At 46.5% G+C, this 26,600-nt stretch overlaps 1 protein-coding gene across 2 annotated transcripts in view; it reads left to right on the top strand.

Annotated features, from left to right (window-relative positions):
* Positions 1 to 26,600, top strand: part of LOC106613940 (dedicator of cytokinesis protein 1) — a 733,517-nt gene that overhangs the window by 43,286 nt on the left and 663,631 nt on the right. Inside the window, exons 2-10 of one of the 2 annotated variants that reach the window (XM_045701156.2) lie at positions 1,696 to 1,779; positions 2,145 to 2,185; positions 2,547 to 2,602; positions 13,425 to 13,521; positions 14,231 to 14,379; positions 17,478 to 17,613; positions 20,559 to 20,716; positions 21,415 to 21,496; positions 26,428 to 26,563. In XM_045701156.2, the coding sequence (XP_045557112.1) occupies positions 1,696 to 1,779; positions 2,145 to 2,185; positions 2,547 to 2,602; positions 13,425 to 13,521; positions 14,231 to 14,379; positions 17,478 to 17,613; positions 20,559 to 20,716; positions 21,415 to 21,496; positions 26,428 to 26,563 (939 nt within the window). Of the gene's footprint in view, positions 1 to 1,695; positions 1,780 to 2,144; positions 2,186 to 2,540; positions 2,603 to 13,424; positions 13,522 to 14,230; positions 14,380 to 17,477; positions 17,614 to 20,558; positions 20,717 to 21,414; positions 21,497 to 26,427; positions 26,564 to 26,600 lie in introns of both variants that reach the window. The other variant, XM_045701155.2, reaches the window with a different exon arrangement.

Below are 26,600 nucleotides of genomic sequence, written 5' to 3'. Positions count from 1 at the left end.
ACACAAAGTCTCCCTCTCACTGTGTTCTGGTAGCTTCTCTGGGCTCGCTGCTGGATTGTTCCAGGAAGGGAAATAAACACAACAACCCTTAGCCCAAAGTGGTACCCTATTCCCTACGTAGTGCACTACCTTTGACCAGGGCCCTATAGGGAAGTAGTGAACTATGTAAGGACTAGGGTGCCATGTTGTTGTTGTGTGGAATGAAACGAGGCAGGCAGTGGAAGGGATTTGATTACATTTCAAGGAACTCTCCTCCTTTATAATATGGAGGTTGCTGATTGATTAATACCAGACTGGTAACAAATCATTTCAGGGCCAGTCAAATGATTCCAGGTCACAAATGCTCTGGAGTAATATGATCACATTTTTTGGTTCTAGTCAAGATTCTTCACGAGTGTGGTCTCAGTACTATGATGGGGTCTAAAACCAGACTGAAGTGTTTCCTGCACATTGTTTGTCTTCAGGAAGGCAGTGAGTTGCTGAGCAACAGCTTTTTCTAACATTTTTAAGAGGAATGAGAGATTCGATATAGGCAACATTGTTTTACATTTGCTTTCTAATGATCATGATTTTATCGTCAAATAAGTTCATGAATTCATCACTGCTGAAGTGAAGGCCATCCTCACTTGGGGAATGCTGATTTTTCGTTATGTTTGTGACAGTATCAAACATATATATTTTTTTATATTGTTTTTATTCTCCTCAATCAGGTTGGAAAAGTAGGCTGATCATGCAGCAGTGAGGGCTCTTCGATACTGCATGGTACTGTCTTTCCAAGCTAGTCGAAAGACTTCCTGTTTGGTGTAGCGGCCATTTCCTTTCCAGTGTTCTGGATGCTAGCTTCAGGGCTCGGGTATTTTCTGTCTACCAGGGAGCTCATTTCCTGTGACAAATGTTTTGTTTTTAGACGTGCGGGTATTACGCAACCTTACATTTAGATAAATCAGTTAACCACCTAACCAAGGTTTCTACTCTGACATCCTTGGGTAGGTGGAGGGAGTCTGGAAGGCCATCTAGGAATCTTTAGGTTGTCTGAGAATTTATGGCACTGCTTTTTATCCTTGTTTAGGTCTGAGCAGATTATTTGTTGCGATTGCAAATTCATCCCTTCATGCCTATGTCTGTGTCTCAAATGGCACCCTATGCAGTGCACTACTTTTGACCAGCTCCATAGCTCTCTGGTCAGAAATAGTGCACTATGTAGGGAATAGTGTGCAATTTGGGCTGAGCCTGAGTCTCAGTTCATTGTGTCTGAGCAGCATAAGCTCCTGTAGACGTACGAGGACAAGTTAATTCTGTTAAATATACCTGCCTGGTGGGGTGGAGGGATACCCGTGGTGACAAGGCCCTTTTTAATTATGCTGTCATGCACCTTGGTAAAGTAATCCCATCGACCGGGGCCCCGCATGGCATCCTTCCCCCAGCAGGAGAGGAGAGGTAGAGTCCTCCCCGACCTTGTTGGAAGTGGTGTGTGTGTGTGTGGTAGAACATATGCTATGTTGTTAGTGTCCAGGGTATTGATGACTGTGTTTGCAGCAGACATGACATGTGTCAGTCTGTGTGGGTGGTCTGTGAGCTTGGCTGCTGCTATGTTTTAGTATGACGCCCACACAACCATCCTGCCACGTAAGAGAGACAGGTCTTATTGCCTTTTCCTGTCCATTAATATCCTCTTCTCTTCTTCTCTCCCCTCAGCCATCTATAATTACCATGTCCGTGGAGACGAGGAGCTGTCACTACAGATAGGGGACACAGTCCACATACTAGAGACGTATGAAGGTAGGAACACACTAACTGATGACACAGTCCACATACTAGAGACGTATGAAGGTAGGAACACACTAACTGATGACACAGTCCACATACTAGAGACGTATGAAGGTAGGAACACACTAACTGATGACACAGTCCTGATCAGGTTATAGAGGATAATTGTAGATGATTCTGTCATTTTCAGTGACGCTGGTGTTTTGGTAAATGTCTCCGTTAAACTCTTAGCTGATCTGTGCAATTTCCACCCTGTCAGAATGTTTCCCATATGACCCCCTCCCCCATTGTGTTTTGTAGATGACAATTCTGCTTGATGCTAATTCTAGGTGTTGTTTCCTTTGCCGTGTAATATGTCCTGTTGTCTTCACCTCCAGGCTGGTACAGAGGACACAGGCTGAGGAGGAAGTCCAAGAAAGTGAGTTGATATTTTTACATTCAACGGATCATCTCAGCTGTTCCCTTTGTCTATTCAGGGGTGTTGGAGTGTCATTCCAACATCTGAAATGACTGGCTGAAATCAAAACAAGTTCAGCTAAGTCTTTGTTAGTCATAATGTTATATACTATGATGTTAATAATGTCGATAACAAATCGAATATTATTTTGTATCAGTGTTCGTTTGTCCTTTCTTTCCACCCTTCTCTTCTGCTATGCAATGGACTCAGGATGTCATTTAACCTCATGAAATGACCGATCTGAAATCAAAACAAGTTCAGGCTTTATAGCGCCTATCAATCTATTTATTGTGTGTCCTGTTTTTCCCGCCTTCTGTTCCAGGGGATCTTTCCTGCCTGTTACATTCACCTCAAGGAGGCCACCGTTGAAGGCAATGGGTCAGTGCTGATTCTGTTCATTATGTTTGCGGATATTTTAACACTTTATTGAGACAACATGGAAATCAGATGGGGAGGCAGGCTGGTGGCAGAAATAGAGTGAAAGGTGGTTCCAGGGATTGAACCCTGGTCTCCAGTCGCGACTCGTATAGAAAAGGTGGTTCCAGGGATTGAACCCTGGTCTCCAGTCGCGACTCGTATAGAAAAGGTGGTTCCAGGGATTGAACCCTGGTCTCCAGTCGCGACTCGTATAGAAAAGGTGGTTCCGGAGATTGAACCCTGGTCTCCAGTCGTTACTCGTATAGAAAAGGTGGTTCCAGGGATTGAACCCTGGTCTCCAGTCGCGACTCGTATAGAAAAGGTGGTTCCAGGGATTGAACCCTGGTCTCCAGTCGCGACTCGTATAGAAAAGGTGGTTCCGGGGATTGAACCCTGATCTCCAGCGGGGACTGATATATGTGACTTGTACCGGGAGTGTTACCCACTCAACCATGGCTCTAGTGCTGCTTCCAATGGTATCCTACTGAATTATTTGGGGATTGTGGGCAATTTGAGATGATTGCTTCCACCTTCTACTTGTGTAGTTGTTGTAAACTAGCCCTGGTCCCATATCTGATCTCACTAGGCCTGGTCCCAGATCTGATCTCGCTAGGCCTGGTCCCAGATCTGATCTCACCTAGCCTGGTCCCAGATCTGATCTCGCTAGGCCTGGTCCCAGATCTGATCTCGCTAGGCCTGGTCCCAGATCGGATCTCACCTAGCCTGGTCCCAGATCTGATCTCACCTAGCCCTGGTCCCAGATCTGATCTCACCTAGCCCTGGTCCCAGATCTGATCTCACCTAGCCCTGGTCCCAGATCTGATCTCACCTAGCCCTGGTCCCAGATCTGATCTCACCTAGCCCTGGTCCCAGATCTGATCTCACCTGGCCCTGGTCCCAGATCTGATCTCACCTAGCCCTGGTCCCAGATCTGATCTCACCTAGCCCTGGTCCCAGATCTGATCTCACCTAGCCCTGGTCCCAGATCTGATCTCACCTAGCCTGGTCCCAGATCTGATCTCACCTATCCCTGGTCCCAGATCTGATCTCACCTAGCCTGGTCCCAGATCTGATCTCGCTAGCCCTGGTCCCAGATCTGTTTGTTCTTTTGCCTACTCCAGTGTTTCCCAATCTCGGTCCTGGGGACCCTAAGGGGGGACACGTCTAGTTTATTGCCCTAGTACTACACAGCTGATTCAAATAACAAACTCATCATTAAGTGTTGATTAAATGAATCAGCTGTGTAGTGCTAGGGCAAAAAAATAAACGTGCCCCCCTTAGGGGCCCCAGGACCGAGTTTGGGAAACACTGAGCTACTCCCATTGTCATACCATGTCAATTCAAGAGGACAGAAACAGATCTGGTTCCAGCCTAGTGAGATCAGATCTGGGACCAGGATACTGGAATATGAGTAATTGCTAGGTTGTGGAGTATTTGGTTGTAGTGATACGTGACCCTTCCTCACTGGTTTGCACGGCTCCTTTGAAGGTCTTTGAAGGCATCACAGCACAAATCAGCAATCAGATCACGACCCATTAGTATTTCATTTTCATAAGAACAACCTACATCTGGAAAAACCTTTTAAGCTGTGACGTAATCAACTGAAGGAAGTAGTTTCAAAGTAGTTTTGACGAGGATATTTTTGTCAGAAATAAACGTCACATTTTGTTTTAAAAGGCCGTAGTTGTCAGTACACAGTGTGAGACTAATTAGAATTCCAATTAAAACCAGTCGGAATCCAGCTTTTATGCCAGTAAACTCAAGGATCAATAGATGTTTTACACTGAGCTCTCTGTAATGTGAAATATTGATTTAAAAAAAAAAAAGATTCGCACTGCGAAGGGAAAACTCTGACTCGTCTCATATCGCTTTCAAACAACGTTAAAGATTGAGCGACATGTCTGCAGAAAAGAGATTACTCTGTATAACATATAGGTTACAGCTTCTAGAGGGACAGTAGAGTACTCTGTATAACACATAGGTTACAGCTTCTAGAGGGACAGTACTCTGTATGACATATAGGTTACAGCTTCTAGAGGGACAGTAGAGTACTCTGTATGACATATAGGTTACAGCTTCTAGAGGGACAGTAGAGTACTCTGTATGACATATAGGTTACAGCTTCTAGAGGGACAGTAGAGTACTCTGTATAACATATAGGTTACAGCTTCTAGAGGGACAGTAGAGTACTCTGTATAACATATAGGTTACAGCTTCTAGAGGGACAGTACTCTGTATAACACAGGTTACAGCTTCTAGAGGGACAGTAGAGTACTCTGTATAACATATAGGTTACAGCTTCTAGAGGGACAGTAGAGTACTCTGTATAACATATAGGTTACAGCTTCTAGAGGGACAGTAGAGTACTCTGTATAACATATAGGTTACAGCTTCTAGAGGGACAGTAGAGTACTCTGTATAACATATAGGTTACAGCTTCTAGAGCAGTGGTTCTTAACCTTGTTGGAGGTACTGACTCCCACCAGTTTCATATGCGCATTCACAGAACCCTTCTTAACCTCTCTGGGCCACCTACTCAACAGCCAGTTGAATCCTGTGGCGCGTTATTCAAATCCTTAGATATGCTATTACTTCAATTTTTAAAAAATATGACTATTTTACACCATTTTAAAGATAAGACTCTCGTTAATCTAACCACACTGTCCGATTTCAAAAAGGCTTTACAACAAAAGCAAAACATTAGATTATGTCAGCAGAGTACCGAGCCAGAAATAATCAGACACCCATTTTTCAAGCTAGCATATAATGTCACATAAACCCAAACCACAGCTAAATGTAGCACTAACCTTTGATGATCTTCATCAGATGACAACCCTAGGACATTATGTTATACAATACATGCATGTTTTGTTCAATCAAGTTCATATTTATATCAAAAACCAGCTTTTTACATTAGCATGTGACTAGCATGTGACTAGCATTCCCACCGAACACTGCCGGTGAATTTACTAAATTACTCACGATAAACGTTCACAAAAAGCATAACAATTATTTTAAGAATTATAGATACAGAACTCCTCTATGCACTCGATATGTCCGATTTTAAAATAGCTTTTCGGTGAAAGCACATTTTGCAATATTCTCAGTAGATAGCCCGGCATCACAGGGCTAGCTATTTAGACACCCAGCAGGTTTAGCACTCATCAAAGTCAGATTTACTATAAGAAAAATATTCTTACCTTTGTTGTCTTCGTCAGAATGCACTCCCAGGATTTCTACTTCAATAACAAATGTTGGTTTGGTCCAAAATAATCCATCGTTATATCCAAACAGCGGCGTTTTGTTCGTGCGTTCTAGACACTATCCTAAAGGCTAAATAAGGGTGACGAGCATGGCGCAATTCGTGACAAAAGAATTCTAAATATTCCATTACCGTACTTCGAAGCATGTCAACCGCTGTTTAAAATCAATTTTTATGCAATTTTTCTCATAAAAAAGCGATAATATTCCGACCGGGAATCTGCGTTTAGATAAACAGACAAAGGAAAAGAAACCATTCGGTCGAAGCGGGCACGCGCATAAGCCCATAGTACTCTGAGTGGCCACTTGCCAAAAGCGATAAAGTGTTTCAGCCAGAGCCTGCCTCGATATCGTTCAACGTTTTCCCGGGCTCTGAGACCCTATGGACGATGTAGGAAGTGTCACGTTATTGCACAGTTCCTGAGTCTTCAATAAAAAGAGCCAAGATGAAACACTACTTCTCAGACAGGCCACTTCCTGCTTGAAATCTTCTCAGGTTTTGGCCTGCCATAGGAGTTCTGTTATACTCACAGACACCATTCAAACAGTTTTAGAAACTTTAGGGTGTTTTCTATCCAAAGCCAATAATTATATGCATATTCTAGTTACTGGGCAGGAGTAGTAACCAGATTAAATCGGGTACGTTTTTTTATCCAGCCGTGCAAATACTGCCCCCTATCCCCAACAGGTTAATTGGAAAAATAAAATTCAAAACATAGGTATATATTTTACTGGTGCACAAAATGAACCGTGCATCAACATCAGTGTTCAAAGAACAAAACCATTAAAACATGATTTTCACACAAAAACATAATAATGAATATTTACTGCAAATCAGTGTGACTTCTGCTGTTGCCTTTCAGAGACCAGTTCAGAAATGCGCGGCTTCACCTTGGCAAGTGCCACTCTCATGTCATTTTCGCAACAAAGTCTGTTCCTTTTCTTCGTTTTTATGTCCAGCATCCTCGAAAAGAATTGCTCGCAAAGATATGTTGTAACAAACGGTATGAAAATCTCCAGAGCTTTCTTAGCAATAACAGGGTACGTTACCATTTGTTGACACCAAAACGTTGAGAGCGTTGTTGTTCTGAAGAGTTGCTGTTGAACCTGGCTCTGCTGAATTTCAATGATTTCATCGAGGTATTCATCATTGACATCTGTTGTCTCAACACTAAACGTGAACGGCTGTCTCACCCATGCTGGATATGACTCTCTTGTAGGGAAGTATCCGTCGAGAGACTTTGCAAGCTCATCTAAGTGCGTAGCAATTGCTTGCTTCAGTTCCGCGGGTACAGAAATGTCTCCGATTCCAGATACATCTTCGATCTTACTTACACAGTCGTCCAGCAGGGGAAAGTTTGCGAAGTTATCGTTCTCTGTTCGTCATTTCCATAACGGTAGCTTTTTTTGAAAAGCCTTCAGGTTTTCTTCCGCTTCGATGATGTTGACTCCACCGCCCTGCATCTGTTGATTGAGATGATTGAGAGCTGCGAAGATATCAGCCATGTACGCTAAAATGAGAATGAACTCAGAATTTTTTAAGCAATCTGCATGACGATGTTGGTGCTCTTGCAAAAACAGGGCTAATTCCACACGCACGGCAAAAACACGATTCAGCACCTGTCCCCGGGATAACCACCGAACGTTAGAATGGTACAGAAGTACCTCGAATTCAGAGCCCATTTCTTTACACAGCTCACTGAAGATGCGGTGCCTCAGAGGACTATTTCACGCATTCCACTACAATTTTTAATACTTCTGCCAGTTTTGGAGGCAAGGTTTTTGTTGCCAACGCATGCCTGTGCAGAATACAATGCGTAACAATGATGTGTGGTGCATCGGCTTTCACTCGCGCACCAAAACCAGACTTTCTTCCCAGCATGACTGGAGCTCCGTCCGAACAAACTGCAGAAACCATATCCCACGAAAGATTGTTGTCTTTGAAGAAGTCATCCACAAGTTTCTTCACATCGGCTGCCTTAGTTGTTGTCGTAAGAGGCTTACAAAATAAAAAATCTTCCTTTATCACGTCGTCTTTCACATAGCGTACAAATACAGCAAGCTGGCTTAGATTGGAAACGTCTGTGCTCTCGTCGAGTTGAAGGCTGAATTTTGCCGGGCTTGAAATCAGATCTGCAACTACTTCAGCCAAGATGTCTTTGCTCATGTCCTCTATTCTGTTGCTAATGGTGTCATTTGAAAGAGGAATTTGGGATAACTTAACTTCAGCCGCTTTTCCCAGCATGATATTCGCCATCTTCAACACAGCTGGTTTTATGAGTGTTTCACCAATGGTGTGTGGTTTGCCCTGCTTTGCGATCAGGTAAGCAACTTCGTACGATGCTGTGAGGATCGGTTTGTTGATGGGTACAAAGCCGAGAACAGGCAGAGTAGCCTTTTCATCGAATCTGGCTCTCTTCACCTTGAATTCAGCGAGCGTTGTGTTCTTGTATTGTCCATCTCCATGCAGCTTAAGGAAGTGTTCTCTTAGTTTTGCCGGTGCTAGACTAGAATTGCTCAACTTGGCATTGCAAATCATGCAGTTAGGACGCTGACTCTCATCACGTTCCGTTATACATGTGAATCCATATTGTACATATTCGTCTGACCACTTTCTTTTTTTGCTCGACATAGTTAGTATGAAGGGATTAAAATATTAAGAAAGAAATCACACGACGTACTATCACGACAGTCACAATTCGACTACTGAGCGCGCCAAATTCCCTGCAGCACAGATAGGCCAAGCGATGTTGCGTGATCACCTGCAGCCAATGATGGCCAAGCGGGGCGTGTCATCACGAATCATATGAGTCGGGTGTGTGTCTTCACCTCCGCCGAACCCCTGAGACTGACTCACCGAACCCCTGGGGTTCGATCGAACCCAGGTTAAGAACCACTGTTCTAGAGGGACAGTAGAGTACTCTGTATAACATATAGGTTAAAGCTTCTAGAGGGACAGTACTCTGTATAACATATAGGTTACAGCTTCTAGAGGGACAGTACTCTGTATAACATATAGGTTACAGCTTCTAGAGGGACAGTACTCTGTATAACATATAGGTTACAGCTTCTAGAGGGACAGTACTCTGTATAACATATAGGTTACAGCTTCTAGAGGGACAGTAGAGTACTCTGTATGACATATAGGTTACAGCTTCTAGAGGGACAGTAGAGTACTCTGTATAACATATAGGTTACAGCTTCTAGAGGGACAGTAGAGTACTCTGTATGACATATAGGTTACAGCTTCTAGAGGGACAGTAGAGTACTCTGTATAACATATAGGTTACAGCTTCTAGAGGGACAGTACTCTGTATAACATATAGGTTACAGCTTCTAGAGGGACAGTAGAGTACTCTGTATAACATATAGGTTACAGCTTCTAGAGGGACAGTAGAGTACTCTGTATAACATATAGGTTACAGCTTCTAGAGGGACAGTAGAGTACTCTGTATAACATATAGGTTACAGCTTCTAGAGGGACAGTAGAGTACTCTGTATAACATATAGGTTACAGCTTCTAGAGGGACAGTACTCTGTATGACATATAGGTTACAGCTTCTAGAGGGACAGTAGAGTACTCTGTATAACATATAGGTTACAGCTTCTAGAGGGACAGTAGAGTACTCTGTATAACATATAGGTTACAGCTTCTAGAGGGACAGTAGAGTACTCTGTATAACATATAGGTTACAGCTTCTAGAGGGCCAGTACCGTTATTTAAGTCATGCTTTCCTATTTCTCCCTGGCTGCTGTTGTCATGTGTAACCCATCCCTGGCTGTTGTTATCATGTGTAACCCATCCCTGGCTGTTGTTATCATGTGTAACCCATCCCTGGCTGTTGTCATGTGTAACCCATCCCTGTCTGTTGTCATCATGTGTAACCCATCCCTGGCTGTTGTCATCATGTGTTACCCATCCCTGGCTGTTGTCATGTGTAACCCATCCCTGGCTGTTGTTATCATGTGTAACCCATCCCTGGCTGTTGTTATCATGTGTAACCCATCCCTGGCTGTTGTCATCATGTGTAACCCATCCCTGGCTGTTGTTATCATGTGTAACCCATCCCTGGCTGTTGTCATGTGTAACCCATCCCTGTCTGTTGTCATCATGTGTAACCCATCCCTGGCTGTTGTCATCATGTGTTACCCATCCCTGGCTGTTGTCATGTGTAACCCATCCCTGGCTGTTGTTATCATGTGTAACCCATCCCTGGCTGTTGTCATGTGTAACCCATCCCTGTCTGTTGTCATAATGTGTAACCCATCCCTGGCTGTTGTCATCATGTTTTACCCATCCCTGGCTGTTGTCATGTGTAACCCATCCCTGGCTGTTGTTATCATGTGTAACCCATCCCTGGCTGTGGTCATGTGTAACCCATCCCTGGCTGTTGTCATCATGTTACCCATCACTGGCTGTTGTCATCATGTGTTACCCATCACTGGCTGCTGTTATCATGTGTAACCCATCCCTGGCTGCTGTTATCATGTGTAACCCATCCCTGGCTGCTGTTATCATGTGTAACCCATCCCTGGCTGCTGTTATCATGTGTAACCCATCCCTGGCTGCTGTTATCATGTGTAACCCATCCCTGGCTGTTGTCATGTGTAACCCATCCCTGGTTGTTGTCATGTGTAACCCATCCCTGGCTGTTGTTATCATGTGTAACCCATCCCTGGCTGTGGTCATGTGTAACCCATCCCTGGCTGTTGTTATCATGTGTAACCCATCCCTGGCTGTTGTTATCATGTGTAACCCATCCCTGGCTGTTGTCATCATGTGTAACTCATCCCTGGCTGTTGTCATGTGTAACCCATCCCTGGCTGTGGTCATGTGTAACCCATCCCTGGCTGCTGTTATCATGTGTAACCCATCCCTGGCTGTTGTCATCATGTGTTACCCATCACTGGCTGTTGTCATGTGTAACCCATCCCTGGCTGTTATCATGTGTAACCCATCCCTGGCTGTTATCATGTGTAACCCATCCCTGTCTGTTGTTATCATGTGTAACCCATCCCTGTCTGTTGTTATCATGTGTAACCCATCCCTGGCTGTTGTTATCATGTATAACCCATCCCTGGCTGTTGTTATCATGTGTAACCCATCCCTGGCTGTTGTTATCATGTGTAACCCATCCCTGGCTGTTGTTATCATGTGTAACCCATCCCTGGCTGTTGTTATCATGTGTAACCCATCCCTGGCTGTTGTTATCATGTGTAACCCATCCCTGGCTGTTGTTATCATGTGTAACCCATCCCTGGCTGTTGTCATCATGTGTAACTCATCCCTGGCTGTTGTCATCATGTGTAACTCATCCCTGGCTGTGGTCATGTGTAACCCATCCCTGGCTGTTGTCATCATGTGTAACCCATCCCTGGCTGTTGTCATCATGTGTAACCCATCCCTGGCTGTTGTCATCATGTGTAACCCATCCCTGGCTGTTGTTATCATGTGTAACCCATCCCTGGCTGTTGTCATCATGTGTAACTCATCCCTGGCTGTTGTCATGTGTAACCCATCCCTGGCTGTGGTCATGTGTAACCCATCCCTGGCTGCTGTTATCATGTGTAACCCATCCCTGGCTGTTATCATGTGTAACCCATCCCTGGCTGCTGTTGTCATGTGTAACCCATCCCTGGCTGCTGTTATCATGTGTAACCCATCCCTGGCTGTTGTTATCATGTGTAACCCATCCCTGGCTGTTGTCATGTGTAACCCATCCCTGGTTGTTGTCATGTGTAACCCATCCCTGGCTGTTGTTATCATGTGTAACCCATCCCTGGCTGTGGTCATGTGTAACCCATCCCTGGCTGTTGTTATCATGTGTAACCCATCCCTGGCTGTTGTTATCATGTGTAACCCATCCCTGGCTGTTGTCATCATGTGTAACTCATCCCTGGCTGTTGTCATGTGTAACCCATCCCTGGCTGTGGTCATGTGTAACCCATCCCTGCCTGTTGTTATCATGTCTAACCCATCCCTGTTTGTTGTCATGTGTAACTCATCCCTGGCTGTTATCATGTGTAACCCATCCCTGTTTGTTGTCATGTGTAACTCATCCCTGGCTGTTATCATGTGTAACCCATCCCTGTTTGTTGTCATGTGTAACCCATCCCTGGCTGTTATCATGTGTAACCCATCCCTGTTTGTTGTCGTGTGTAACCCATCCCTGGCTGTTATCATGTGTAACCCATCCCTGGCTGCTGTTGTCATGTGTAACCCATCCCTGTTTGTTGTCATGTGTAACCCATCCCTGTTTGTTGTCATGTGTAACTCATCCCTGGCTGTTATCATGTGTAACCCATCCCTGTTTGTTGTCATGTGTAACCCATCCCTGGCTGTTATCATGTGTAACCCATCCCTGTTTGTTGTCATGTGTAACCCATCCCTGGCTGTTATCATGTGTAACCCATCCCTGTTTGTTGTCGTGTGTAACCCATCCCTGGCTGTTATCATGTGTAACCCATCCCTGGCTGCTGTTGTCATGTGTAACCCATCCCTGTTTGTTGTCATGTGTAACCCATCCCTGTTTGTTGTCATGTGTAACTCATCCCTGGCTGTTGTCATGTGTAACCCATCCCTGTTTGTTGTCATGTGTAACCCATCCCTGGCTGTTATCATGTGTAACCCATCCCTGTTTGTTGTCATGTGTAAATCATCCCTGGCTGTTATCATGTGTAACCCATCCCTGGCTGTTATCATGTGTAACCCATCCCTGTTTGTTGTCATGTGTAACCCATCCCTGTTTGTTGTCATGTGTAACCCATCCCTGTTTGTTGTCATGTGTAACCCATCCCTGTTTGTTGTCAGGTGTAACTCATCCCTGGCTGTTGTCATGTGTAACCCATCCCTGTTTGTTATCATGTGTAATCCATCCCTGTTTGTTGTCATGTGTAACCCATCCCTGTTTGTTTTCATGTGTAACCCATCCCTGTTTGTTGTCATGTGTAACCCATCCCTGGCTGTTATCATGTGTAACCCATCCCTGGCTGCTGTTGTCATGTGTAACCCATCCCTGGCTGCTGTTATCATGTGTAACCCATCCCTGGCTGCTGTTGTCATGTGTAACCCATCCCTGGCTGTTGTCATGTGTAACCCATCCCTGGCTGCTGTTATCATGTGTAACCCATCCCTGGCTGTTATCATGTGTAACCCATCCCTGGCTGCTGTTGTCATGTGTAACCCATCCCTGGCTGCTGTTGTCATGTGTAACCCATCCCTGGCTGCTGTTATCATGTGTAACCCATCCCTGGCTGCTGTTATCATGTGTAACCCATCCCTGGCTGTTGTCATGTGTAATTAGAATGAGGAATATACTCAACAGTTAAGAGTAACACATTATTGTAGTTGCTGCGTTCAGAAGGCCTCTACTGGATCACATTAAAAACCATCCCACACGGTGATGCTTTATGTTTCAATGTGTTTTATCAAGCAGCAGAGGGTCAGAGAAAACGGATGTGTTTCGGGCGACAGCCTTTGTCATGTGTAATCCACCCACTGACTATCTGTCTGTATTTTCAGGCACAAGGAGACGGTGATTCCCAACGAGCTGCCTCTGGTCCAGGAGGTCACCACCACTCTGCGGGAGTGGGCTTCCATATGGAGAGACCTCTACGTGGTGAGTAGAGTGAGTCACGTATCTACACGCCGTATCTACACGCCGTATCTATACGCCTAATCTACATGCCTAATCTCTCTTTTCTGAAGTTACCCCATTGTCCCCATGAGCAGTGTGTGGGTTTGTCTCTTGTCCCCATGAGCAGTGTGTGGGTTTGTCTCATTGTCCCCATGAGCAGTGTGTGGGTTTGTCTCTTGTCCCCATGAGCAGTGTGTGGGTTTGTCTCTTGTCCCCATGAGCAGTGTGTGGGTTTGTCTCATTGTCCCCATGAGCAGTGTGTGGGTTTGTCTCTTGTCCCCATGAGCAGTGTGTGGGTTTGTCTCTTGTCCCCATGAGCAGTGTGTGGGTTTGTCTCTTGTCCCCATGAGCAGTGTGTGGGTTTGTCTCTTGTCCCCATGAGCAGTGTGTGGGTTTGTCTCATTGTCCCCATGAGCAGTGTGTGGGTTTGTCTCTTGTCCCCATGAGCAGTGTGTGGGTTTGTCTCATTGTCCCCATGGGCAGTGTGTGGGTTTGTCTCTTGTCCCCATGAACAGTGTGTGGGTTTGTCTCATTGTCCCCATGAACCTGCAACCACATCACTCAGATGTGCCTTGTAGAATGTTGGATGGTAAACACTAAACGAAAGTGACTTCCTTATCGTCTCTGTCATTGAGTGTTGGGACAGATTGTTCATGAGGTGTGTGTGGTTGTGTGTGTGCTGGTGTTACAGGGGGACAGGCGTGAGATGTTTAACTCCGTCAGGGACATGATCTATGACCTGATCGAGTGGCGATCTCAGATCCTGTCAGGGACGCTCCCACAAGACGAGCTGACTGAGCTTAAACAGAGAGTCACCTCTAAGATCGACTACGGGAACAAGTAAGGAACTGCTGTCGTCTGTCTCTGTGTCTCTCTCTGTCTCTCTCAATTAAGTACCTTATCAAAGAGCAATTTCTAAAGCAGTGATTTTACTAGGACTGTCTGGTAGCGGTCTGAGTGGGGAGGGGAAAACTAGCTGTTATTGGCAGAGAGGTTTGGAACGATCTTTCTTATTGGTCTATTAACTAGTTAGTGATGTCACCAGGCAGGCCAAACCTCCATCCCACCACAACAGGCTGACATGTCAGGCGATCTGTCCAAACAGCTCTTACAATAAAAGGGCATTATTTTAATTTTCCCAGCATTATTCCATCCTCCATAGTGTGGAAATATATATATATAAAATACAGGAAAATCACATTTTTGACTGCGCTGGGCCTTTAAGCCCTATTTTAGCAGGTAAGTTAAGCCTAAATCATAGGGGTTTAGTTACTGCTGTAGTCCATCACACACTATGGTGCCTATTGCCGGGCCTTCAGTGGTCTTTTGTGGTCCAGAAAATGAGCTGGAAATGGACGGGGTGAGCTGGGCTTCCCTGGTGTGATGACAGTTCCAACACTGCGAGGTGGAGAAATGTCTTTGGCAGGGGAGCAAAGTGGAATACATAGATTAGCTCCCAGCACCGTTCACCCCTGAGTGGGATTCTGTGGCAGCTGAAAAGCTCTAGAGATGGAGGTTGAGCTGGAAACAGAGCTCTAGAGATGGAGGAGGAGGCGTTGAAAAACAGAGCTCTTGAGATGGAAGAGGAGCTGAAAAGCAGAGCTCTAGAGATGGAGGAGGAGCTGAAAAACAGAGCTCTAGAGATGGAAGAGGAGCTGAAATACAAAGCTCTAGAGATGGTGGAGCTGAAAAACAGAGCTCTAGAGATGGAGGAGGAAGAGCTGAAAAACAGAGCTCTAGAGATGGAGCTGAAAAACAGAGCTCTGGAGATGGAAGAGGTGGAGCTGGGAACAGAGCTCTAGAAATGGAGGAGGTGGACCTGAAAAACAGAGCTCTAGAGATGGAGGAGGAGCTGAAAAACAGAGCTCTAGAGATGGAGGTGGAGCTGAAAAACAGAGCTCTAGAGATGGAGGAAGAGGTGGAGCTGAAAACAGAGCTCTAGAGATGGAGGAAGAGGTGGAGCTGAAAACAGAGCTCTAGAGATGGAGGAGGAGCTGAAAAACAGAGCTCTAGAGATGGAGGTGGAGCTGAAAAACAGAGCTCTAGAGATGGAGGAAGAGGTGGAGCTGAAAACAGAGCTCTAGAGATGGAGGAAGAGGTGGAGCTGAAAACAGAGCTCTAGAGATGGAGGAAGAGGTGGAGCTGAAAACAGAGCTCTAGAGATGGAGGAAGAGAGGAAAAGAAGAGCGGGAGGAAGCCCAGCATCTCACACTCCCTGTTCAGAAATTGAAAGTTCCTCTCTTATTTTTCTGTCTGTCTCTGCCCGGGGGTTTGGCTCATATAAACCACCTCCCTGCTCCTCAGTCTCCCCCGTTGTCTCTGCCCGGGGGTTTGGCTCATACACGCCGTCTCCCCCGCTCCTCAGCTCCCCGCTCCTCTGAGTCTGACCAGATGAGAGGAGAGTCTGTCGGATCTGTCCTTCAGATGAGCCCTGTTCACTTCACTGCTGTGTAGACTACCTCTTCTCTCTTTTCTCTCTCTCTCTCCGTCTGACTCTCCCCATCTGACTCTCTCCGTTTTTCTCTGCTCGATCTCTCTGATTCTTTCTCTCCCTCCCTCTTTCCTCCTACTCTGCCAACCTTCTTTTCTCTCTGTGTGAAGGGTGTTTTTTATGAGAAGGCAAAAGGCCCAGGCAGTAGCAAAAGCAATGTGATGTTGGCTGTCTGCTCTCTCTCGCCCTCTCTCCTTTCTCCTTCTCCCTCTCTTTCTGCCTCTCATTTCTCTCTCTCTCTCTGCCTCTCTCTCTCTGCCTCTCCTTTCTCTCTCTCTCTGCCTCTCCGTTCTCTGCCTCTCCTTTCTGCCTCTCCCCTCTCTCTCTTTGCCTCGCTTTTCTCCTCTCTCTCTCTCTCTCTCTCTCTCTCTCTCTCTCTCTCTCGCCTCGCCTTTCTACTCTCTCTCTCTCTGCCTCGCCTTTCTACTCTCTCTCTCTCTCTCTCTCTGCCTCGCCTTTCTCCTTCTCTCCCTCTCTCTCCCTCTCTCTCTCTCCCTCTCTCTCCCTCTCTCTCTCTCTCTCTTTCTCTCTCTCTCTCTGCCTCTCCTCTCTCTCTCTCTGCCTGTCCTTTCTCCTTCTCTCCCCTTCTCCTTCTGTCTCTCCTCTCTCCCACTCCAAATGTCATATTATGTATATATACAGTGTTGTAACGATGTGCAAATGGTTAAGGTACAAAAGGGAAAATAAATAAACATAAATATGGGTTGTATTTACAATGGTGTTTGTTCTTCACTGGTTGACCTTTTCTTGTGGCAACAGGTCACACATCTTGCTGCTGTGATGGTGCAATGTGGTATTTCACCCAGTAGATATGGGAGTTTATCAAAATTGGGTTTGTTTTCGAATGCTTTGTGGGTCTGAGTAATCTGAGGGAAATATCTTTCTCCTCCCTCTCTCTCCTCCCTCTCTCTCCTCCCTCTCTCTCCTCCCTCTTTTCTCTGTCTCTCTCTCTCCTCCCTCTCCTCTCTCTCCTCTCTCCTCTCTCCCTCTCTCTCCTCCCTCTCCTCCCTCTCTCCTCCCTCCCTCTCTCTCTCCTCCCTCTCTCTCTCTCTCCTCCCTCTCCTCCCTCCCTCTCTCTCCTCCCTCCCTCTCCTCCCTCCTCCCTCTCTCTCTCCTCTCTCTCTCTCTCTCCTCCCTCTCCTCCCTCTCTCTCCTCTCTCCTCCCTCTCCTCCCTCCCTCTCCTCCCTCCCTCTCCTCCCTCTCTCCTCCCTCTCCTCCCTCCCTCTCCTCCCTCCCTCTCCTCCCTCTCTCTCTCCTCCCTCCCTCTCCTCCCTCTCTCTCTCCTCCCTCTCTCCCCTCCCTCTCTCTCCTCTCTCTCCTCCCTCTCCTCCCTCTCCCCTCCCTCTCCTCCCTCTCCTCCCTCTCTCTCCTCCCTCTCTCCTCCCTCTCTCCTCCCTCTCTCTCTGTCCTCCCTCTCTCCTCCCTCTCTCTCTCCTTGTATATCAGGTACCTGGATCTAGACCTTGTGGTGAGAGATAAAGATGGCAACATCTTGGACCCCGACTCTACCAGCACCGTCTCTCTCTTCAGAGCCCATGAAGCTGCCTCCAAACAGATAGAGGACAGGATCCAAGAGGAAAAGGTCAACTTCAGAGAGTCAGACATCAATCACTTTATTCACTTCATTAATCAATGAATCATATTCATTTATAAACCCCTATTTACATCAGCAGCGATTTTACAGTAACCTGGCCTCGCTCCCAACGAGCAAGCAGAACATCACATCAACGATATGTTACAGAAAATAACAAATAAAACATCCCATTTTGCCACATGGTCTCCCCAGTGAGAGATAGCGATGTGGAATGAGATTCTCTGTGTGAGATGATGTACTGCTGTGTTCTATTCAGGCCTTCTCCCTCTCACCTCCTGTATGTGACACGTCATGAACATCTGCCATTTCTCTCCCTGCCACCTCCTCTCCTAGTCTCTCTCCCGACCCTCTTCTCTCTCTCTCCCTGCCACCTCCTCTCTCTCTCCCTGCCACCTCCTCTCTCTCCCAGCCACCTCCTCTCCTCTCTCTCTCCCGACCCTCCTCTCTCTCTCTCCCTGCCACCTCATCACTCTCCCTGCCACCTCCTCTCTTCTCCTCTTTCTCCCAGCCACCTCCTCTCTTTCCCAGCCCTCTCCTCTCTCTCTCCCTGCCACCTCCTCTCTCTCTCCCTGCCACCTCCTCTCTCTCTCCCTGCCACCTCCTCTCTCTCTCCCTGCCACCTCCTCTCTCTCTCCCCGCCACCTCCTCTCTCTCTCCCCGCCACCTCCTCTCTCTCTCTCCCCGCCACCTCCTCTCTCTCTCTCCCCGCCACCTCCTCTCTCTCTCTCTCCCCGCCACCTCCTCTCTCTCTCTCTCCCCGCCACCTCCTCTCTCTCTCTCCCCGCCACCTCCTCTCTCTCTCTCCCCGCCACCTCCTCTCTCTCTCTCTCCCCGCCACCTCCTCTCTCTCTCTCTCCCCGCCACCTCCTCTCTCTCTCTCCCCGCCACCTCCTCTCTCTCTCTCCCCGCCACCTCCTCTCTTCTACTCTCTCTCTCCCTGCTATCTCTCTTCTACTCTCTCTGTCACATCCTCTCCCCTGCCATTCTCTCCTCCTCCTCCCTGGAGCTGCATCCTAAATTGCACCCTATTCCCTATATAAAGCACTACTTTTGACCAGGGCCCTATATGGATTATGGTGCCATTTGGGGCTCAGCCTATGAAGTGACTCTAAATTGGTTAAGTGCCCTTCAGCTATGAGGAGTCATCTTGTGTGACCTTTCCATCTCTGTCTTTGCGTCAACATGGAGCAATATTACATGTTCTCAGGTCATCACCATGAATGTTAATGTGTTCTTTCAGATGCCCCTACACTACCAGTCATTATCCTATACACTACCAGTCATTATCACATACACTACCAGTCATTATCACATACACTGCCAGTCATTATCACATACACTGCCGGTCATTATCACATACACTGCCGGTCATTATCACATACACTGCCGGTCATTATCACATACACTACCGGTCATTATCACATACACTGCCAGTCATTATCACATACACTGCCAGTCATTATCACATACACTACCAGTCATTATCACATACACTACCGGTCATTATCACATACACTACCGGTCATTATCACATACACTACCGGTCATTATCACATACACTACCGGTCATTATCACATACACTGCCAGTCATTATCACATACACTGCCGGTCATTATCGCATACACTACCGGTCATTATCGCATACACTACCGGTCATTATCGCATACACTACCGGTCATTATCGCATACACTACCGGTCATTATCGCATACACTACCGGTCATTATCACATACACTACCGGTCATTATCGCATACACTACCGGTCATTATCGCATACACTACCGGTCATTATCGCATACACTACCAGTCATTATCGCATACACTACCGTTCATTATCGCATACACTACCGGTCATTATCACATACACTACCAGTCATTATCGCGTACACTACCAGTCATTATCACATACACTACCAGTCATTATCGCATACACTACCAGTCATTATCGCATACACTACCGTTCATTATCGCATACACTACCGGTCATTATCACATACACTACCAGTCATTATCGCGTACACTACCAGTCATTATCACATACACTACCAGTCATTCAAGGTTTTTCTTTATTTTTTACTATTTTCTACATTGTAGAATAATAGTGAAGACAAACTATGAAATAACACATATTGAATCATGTAGTAACCAAAAAAGTGTTAAACAAATCAAAATATATTTTATATTTGAGATTCTTCAAAGTAGCCACCCTTTGTCTTGATGACAGCTTTGCACACTCTTGGCATTCTCTCAACCAGCTTCACCTGGAATGCTTTTCCAACAGTCTTGAAGGAGTAGTAGTCCAGTCACTGTCCAGTCTAATGAAGATGGGTCTGACTAATGGGGAATAACAGTCCAGTCTAATGAAGATGGGTCTGACTGATGGGGAATAACAGTCCAGTCTAATGAAGATGGGTCTGCCTGATGGGGAATAACAGTCCATTCTAATGAAGATTGGTTTGACTGATGGGGAATAACAGTCCAGTCTAATGAAGATGGGTCTGACTGATGGGGAATAACAATCCAGTCTAATGAAGATGGGTCTGCCTGATGGGGAATAACAGTCCAGTCTAATGAAGATGGGTTTGACTGATGGGGAATAACAGTCCAGTCAAATGAAGATTGGTTTGACTGATGGGGAATAACAGTCCAGTCTAATGAAGATGGGTCTGACTGATGGGGAATAACAGTCCAGTCTAACTAAGATGGGTCTGACTGATGGGGAATAACAGTCCAGTCATTGTGTCCATCCTCAGTGCTGAAAACTAGCTAAGAGTCACCTTCAAATGTCTCTTTTGTGTTTGTGATTCTCAACCTTCTTTAACCTTCATAGACCCGTGGCCCAGATGATATGACAGTCAGGCTAGTGAAGACTACTGGACTCCTGTATTAAATACAACATCTCTGTTTCCTCCTCCTCCTCTCCCTGGGACAGTCTCAGAAACAGAATGTAGATCTGAGCAGGCAGGCCAAGTTCGCCCAGACCCCGTCCTTCGCTCTATTCGTCACCCTGAAGAACGTGGTGTGTAAGATCGGAGAAGATGCAGAGGTCCTCATGTCGCTCTACGACCCTGTTGAGTCAAAGTTCATCAGGTATGTAACCTCTATGACATCATAGGGTTAAAGGTCATCATGTACAGTACATAGAGCCCATACGGAGAGCGTTGCATTGTGGGTTTTGTAGTCGACTTGAGCTTCAACAGATTTCCGCAACGATTTTCACAAGTTACTACCAACCTTATTATAACGACAAATTGAAACATTTGCTCACCAAAAAATATTTTTTTTATTTAACACTGTAAATTATAGGAGTTAGTAGTTTTGAGTGGTTTATTCCTTTTAAGGTTAAAGGTCATCAGGTATGTTCCTCTATGACCCTCTGAGGGTTAAAGTTTATCAGGTAAGCCAAGGGTCGCAAGAGTTCTGGACACTTTCTCAAATTTCCCAGGTTTTCCTGAAATCCCAGTTGGAGGATTCCCCCCCTGCTTATTTCCTCACTATTCCGGGAATGCTCTCATCAGGATTTCTGGAAAACCTCTGAATCATGGGAATAGTATTGTCCTAGGTCTGAGTCCAGAGCCAGGAACGTGACAGAACAGACCCAGCTGCTAGCCTGCCTGGGGATTTGCTATTGTTCCAGGATTTACAGCAACAAATAGTGTTTATGAAACGTCTCACCTGTGTACAACATTAGTCAGTTGATTGTCATTTGTTCGTCAAGAGACTAGAGAGTTGATTTGTGATGCCAGATTGTAAAGTTAAAAGGTTCATGTTGGTTCTTCCCCTTCCAGTGAGAATTACCTGGTGCGATGGTCCAGTCAAGGCCTGGTCAAAGACATAGACCAGCTCCATAACCTGAGATCAGTCTTCACCGTAAGTATATGTAGAGTGTTGGCTGCTGCTGCATGCTTGTTTACCCAGACCTGTCATGAGGGGTGTCGGAGTGTGTGTGTGTTTACCCAGCCCTGTCATGAGGGATGTTGGAGTGTGTGTGTGTGTGTGTGTACCCCCCTGTTTGAGGGGGCGGTGTTTGTGAAGCTCCCCGGCTTTGAAAGAAAGAGAATGACCCAGAGCGAACCGGCTTGTTTGACAAATGTCACCTCTCTACTAATGGCTGGCCAAGGGCAGCCGGGTTACCAAGCGCCTACGTACGACGAGCAAGTTGGCGCCCGCTACTCGCTGCTCCGCTCGCTACACTGGCGGCACAGCATGGATCACAGCAGGACAGGAACCATGGACACAATTAAATAAGGAGTTAAAGCAATTTGGGGGCGAAAACTGCTGCCTTAACAGAAGTTTATCCTCCTTGAAAAGGTTCTGAACAATTGTTCTCTCAGCCCTGCCTGGCTCGCTGTCGTTGTTGTTCCTGCTGCAGCCTAGTAAACAGATCAGCCTGGCTCGCTGTCGTTGTTGTTCTTGCTGCAGCCTAGTAAACAGATCAGCCTGGCTCGCTGTCGTTGTTGTTCCTGCTGCAGCCTAGTAAACAGATCAGCCTGGCTCGCTGTCGTTGTTGTTCCTGCTGCAGCCTAGTAAACAGATCAGCCTGGCTCGCTGTCGTTGTTGTTCCTGCTGCAGCCTAGTAAACAGATCAGCCTGGCTCGCTGTCGTTGTTGTTCCTGCTGCAGCCTAGTAAACAGATCAGCCTGGCTCGCTGTCGTTGTTGTTCCTGCTGCAGCCTAGTAAACAGATCAGCCTGGCTCGCTGTCGTTGTTGTTCCTGCTGCAGCCTAGTAAACAGATCAGCCTGGCTCGCTGTCGTTGTTGTTCCTGCTGCAGCCTAGTAAACAGATCAGCCTGGCTCGCTGTCGTTGTTGTTCCTGCTGCAGCCTAGTAAACAGATCAGCCTGGCTCGCTGTCGTTGTTGTTCCTGCTGCAGCCTAGTAAACAGATCAGCCTGGCTTGCTGTCGTTGTTCCTGCTGCAGCCTAGTAAACAGATCAGCCTGGCTCGCTGTCGTTGTTGTTCCTGCTGCAGCCTAATAAACAGATCAGCCTGGTGGTGTTACTGCTGCAGCCTAATAAACAGATCAGCCTGGTGGTGTTACTGCTGCAGCCTAATAAACAGATCAGCCTGGTGGTGTTACTGCTGCAGCCTAATAAACAGATCAGCCTGGTGGTGTTACTGCTGCAGCCTAATAAACAGATCAGCCTGGTGGTGTTACTGCTGCAGCCTAATAAACAGATCAGCCTGGTGGTGGTGTTACTGCTGCAGCCTAATAAACAGATCAGCCTGGTGGTGGTGTTACTGCTGCAGCCTAATAAACAGATCAGCCTGGTGGTGGTGTTACTGCTGCAGCCTAATAAACAGATCAGCCTGGTGGTGGTGTTACTGCTGCAGCCTAGTAAACAGATCAGCCTGGCTTGCTGTCGTTGTTCCTGCTGCAGCCTAGTAAACAGATCAGCCTGGCTCGCTGTCATTGTTGTTCCTGCTGCAGCCTAATAAACAGATCAGCCTGGTGGTGTTACTGCTGCAGCCTAATAAACAGATAAGCCTGGTGGTGTTACTGCTGCAGCCTAATAAACAGATCAGCCTGGTGGTGTTACTGCTGCAGCCTAATAAACAGATCAGCCTGGTGGTGTTACTGCTGCAGCCTAATAAACAGATCAGCCTGGTGGTGGTGTTACTGCTGCAGCCTAATAAACAGATCAGCCTGGTGGTGGTGTTACTGCTGCAGCCTAATAAACAGATCAGCCTGGTGGTGGTGTTACTGCTGCAGCCTAATAAACAGATCAGCCTGGTGGTGGTGTTACTGCTGCAGCCTAATAAACAGATCAGCCTGGTGGTGGTGTTACTGCTGCAGCCTAATAAACAGATCAGCCTGGTGGTGGTGTTACTGCTGCAGCCTAATAAACAGATCAGCCTGGTGGTGGTGTTACTGCTGCAGCCTAATAAACAGATCAGCCTGATGGTGGTGTTACTGCTGCAGCCTAATAAACAGATCAGCCTGGTGGTGGTGTTACTGCTGCAGCCTAATAAACAGATCAGCCTGGTGGTGGTGTTACTGCTGCAGCCTAATAAACAGATCAGCCTGGTGGTGGTGTTACTGCTGCAGCCTAATAAACAGATCAGCCTGGTGGTGTTACTGCTGCAGCCTAATAAACAGATCAGCCTGATGGTGGTGTTACTGCTGCAGCCTAATAAACAGATCAGCCTGGTGGTGTTACTGCTGCAGCCTAATAAACAGATCAGCCTGGTGGTGGTGTTACTGCTGCAGCCTAATAAACAGATCAGCCTGGTGGTGGTGTTACTGCTGCAGCCTAATAAACAGATCAGCCTGGTGGTGTTACTGCTGCAGCCTAATAAACAGATCAGCCTGGTGGTGTTACTGCTGCAGCCTAATAAACAGATCAGCCTGATGGTGGTGTTACTGCTGCAGCCTAATAAACAGATCAGCCTGGTGGTGGTGTTACTGCTGCAGCCTAATAAACAGATCAGCCTGGTGGTGTTACTGCTGCAGCCTAATAAACAGATCAGCCTGGTGGTGTTACTGCTGCAGCCTAATAAACAGATCAGCCTGGTGGTGTTACTGCTGCAGCCTAGTAAACAGATCAGCCTGGCTTGCTGTCGTTGTTCCTGCTGCAGCCTAGTAAACAGATCAGCCTGGCTCGCTGTCATTGTTGTTCCTGCTGCAGCCTAATAAACAGATCAGCCTGGTGGTGTTACTGCTGCAGCCTAATAAACAGATCAGCCTGGTGGTGTTACTGCTGCAGCCTAATAAACAGATCAGCCTGGTGGTGTTACTGCTGCAGCCTAATAAACAGATCAGCCTGGTGGTGGTGTACTGCTGCAGCCTAATAAACAGATCAGCCTGGTGGTGGTGTTACTGCTGCAGCCTAATAAACAGATCAGCCTGGTGGTGGTGTTACTGCTGCAGCCTAATAAACAGATCAGCCTGGTGGTGGTGTTACTGCTGCAGCCTAATAAACAGATCAGCCTGGTGGTGGTGTTACTGCTGCAGCCTAATAAACAGATCAGCCTGGTGGTGGTGTTACTGCTGCAGCCTAATAAACAGATCAGCCTGGTGGTGGTGTTACTGCTGCAGCCTAATAAACAGATCAGCCTGGTGGTGGTGTTACTGCTGCAGCCTAATAAACAGATCAGCCTGATGGTGGTGTTACTGCTGCAGCCTAATAAACAGATCAGCCTGGTGGTGGTGTTACTGCTGCAGCCTAATAAACAGATCAGCCTGGTGGTGGTGTTACTGCTGCAGCCTAATAAACAGATCAGCCTGGTGGTGGTGTTACTGCTGCAGCCTAATAAACAGATCAGCCTGGTGGTGTTACTGCTGCAGCCTAATAAACAGATCAGCCTGATGGTGGTGTTACTGCTGCAGCCTAATAAACAGATCAGCCTGGTGGTGTTACTGCTGCAGCCTAATAAACAGATCAGCCTGGTGGTGGTGTTACTGCTGCAGCCTAATAAACAGATCAGCCTGGTGGTGGTGTTACTGCTGCAGCCTAATAAACAGATCAGCCTGGTGGTGTTACTGCTGCAGCCTAATAAACAGATCAGCCTGGTGGTGTTACTGCTGCAGCCTAATAAACAGATCAGCCTGATGGTGGTGTTACTGCTGCAGCCTAATAAACAGATCAGCCTGGTGGTGGTGTTACTGCTGCAGCCTAATAAACAGATCAGCCTGGTGGTGTTACTGCTGCAGCCTAATAAACAGATCAGCCTGATGGTGGTGTTACTGCTGCAGCCTAATAAACAGATCAGCCTGATGAGAAACTAAAACCAGATTGGATAGCGGATGATGTCTTTATTGGCCTCATCGTAATGATACATTGACTCTGTAACTGGATTTGTGTACAATAAGTCACATTTTGAATGTGCACTTTGGCAGCACAGGGGGCTGGTGGCATCTTAATTGGGGAGGACAGGCTCATAGTGATGTCTGGATGGAATGGTATCAAACACGTGGTTTCTATGTGCTTTAAACAATTCCATTTACTCCGTTCCAGACATTATTATGATCCGTCCTCCCCTCAGCAGCTTCCTGTGTTGGGCTGTTACCATGGTAATACTGACTCATTCACTGTGTTGGGTGTAGTGTAAAGGGACAGTTGGACAGTACTGTTACCATGGTACTACTGACTCATTCACTGTGTAGGGTGTAGTGTAAAGGAACAGTTGGACAGCACTGTTACCATGGTACTACTGACTCATTCACTGTGTAGGGTGTAGTGTAAAGGAACAGTTGGAAAGCGTAGCTCCATGGTAATATACAATAGCTTTACTCTTTCTCAGCGTTTCCTGGTCCTGGTCCTGGGGACCCAACGAGGGGTTTGTTTGTTGTTCCCTGGCACGACACATCCCCGTTCAAATGTTCAACTCATCTTTTTCATCAAGCTTTCAGTCAGGTGTGTAGTACTAGGGCAGGAACTAAAATGTGCAGCCATTTATGTCCCCAGGACCACAATTAAGAAACACTTCTATCCACACTGAACAGAAATATAAACACAACATGTAAAGTGTTAGTCCCATGTTTCATGAGCTGAAATAAAAGATTCCAGAAATGTTCCGTACGCACAAAAACCTTTTACATCCCTGTTAGTGAGCTCTTCTCCTTTGACATGTTAATCCATCCATCTGACAGGTGTGGCTTGTCAACAAGCTGATTAAACAGCATCATTACACAATTGTTGCAATGTTGCCTTTCTATTTTCTATTTCTATTTTTATAAATGATTTGTTTCCCGCTGTAACTGAAGTTGTGTAGGAATACAAGACGTTTACAGGTAGACTTGGGTGGTTTTTCTCCTCCAATTCCACCGCTGAGTCTATTTGTTGTTGTCATTGTTCTCCAGGACCTTGGGAGTGAGGATTTAAAGAGAGAGAAGATCAGCTTTGTGTGTCAGATTGTTAGAGTTGGACGGATGGAGCTACGTGACAACAACACCAAGAAGCTGACCTCTGGGCTGAGGAGACCCTTTGGAGTAGCAGGTAAACTGTCTGGAGCCGGAGTATAGACTACTGACAC

Source organism: Salmo salar, chromosome 18 (genome assembly GCF_965601325.2).
Source record: "Salmo salar chromosome 18, fSalSal1, whole genome shotgun sequence".
NCBI classification, from domain to species: Eukaryota; Metazoa; Chordata; class Actinopteri; order Salmoniformes; family Salmonidae; genus Salmo; species Salmo salar.
The sequence above is the reverse complement of the archived record's forward strand: the minus strand, read 5'-3'. Positions and strand labels throughout refer to the sequence as shown.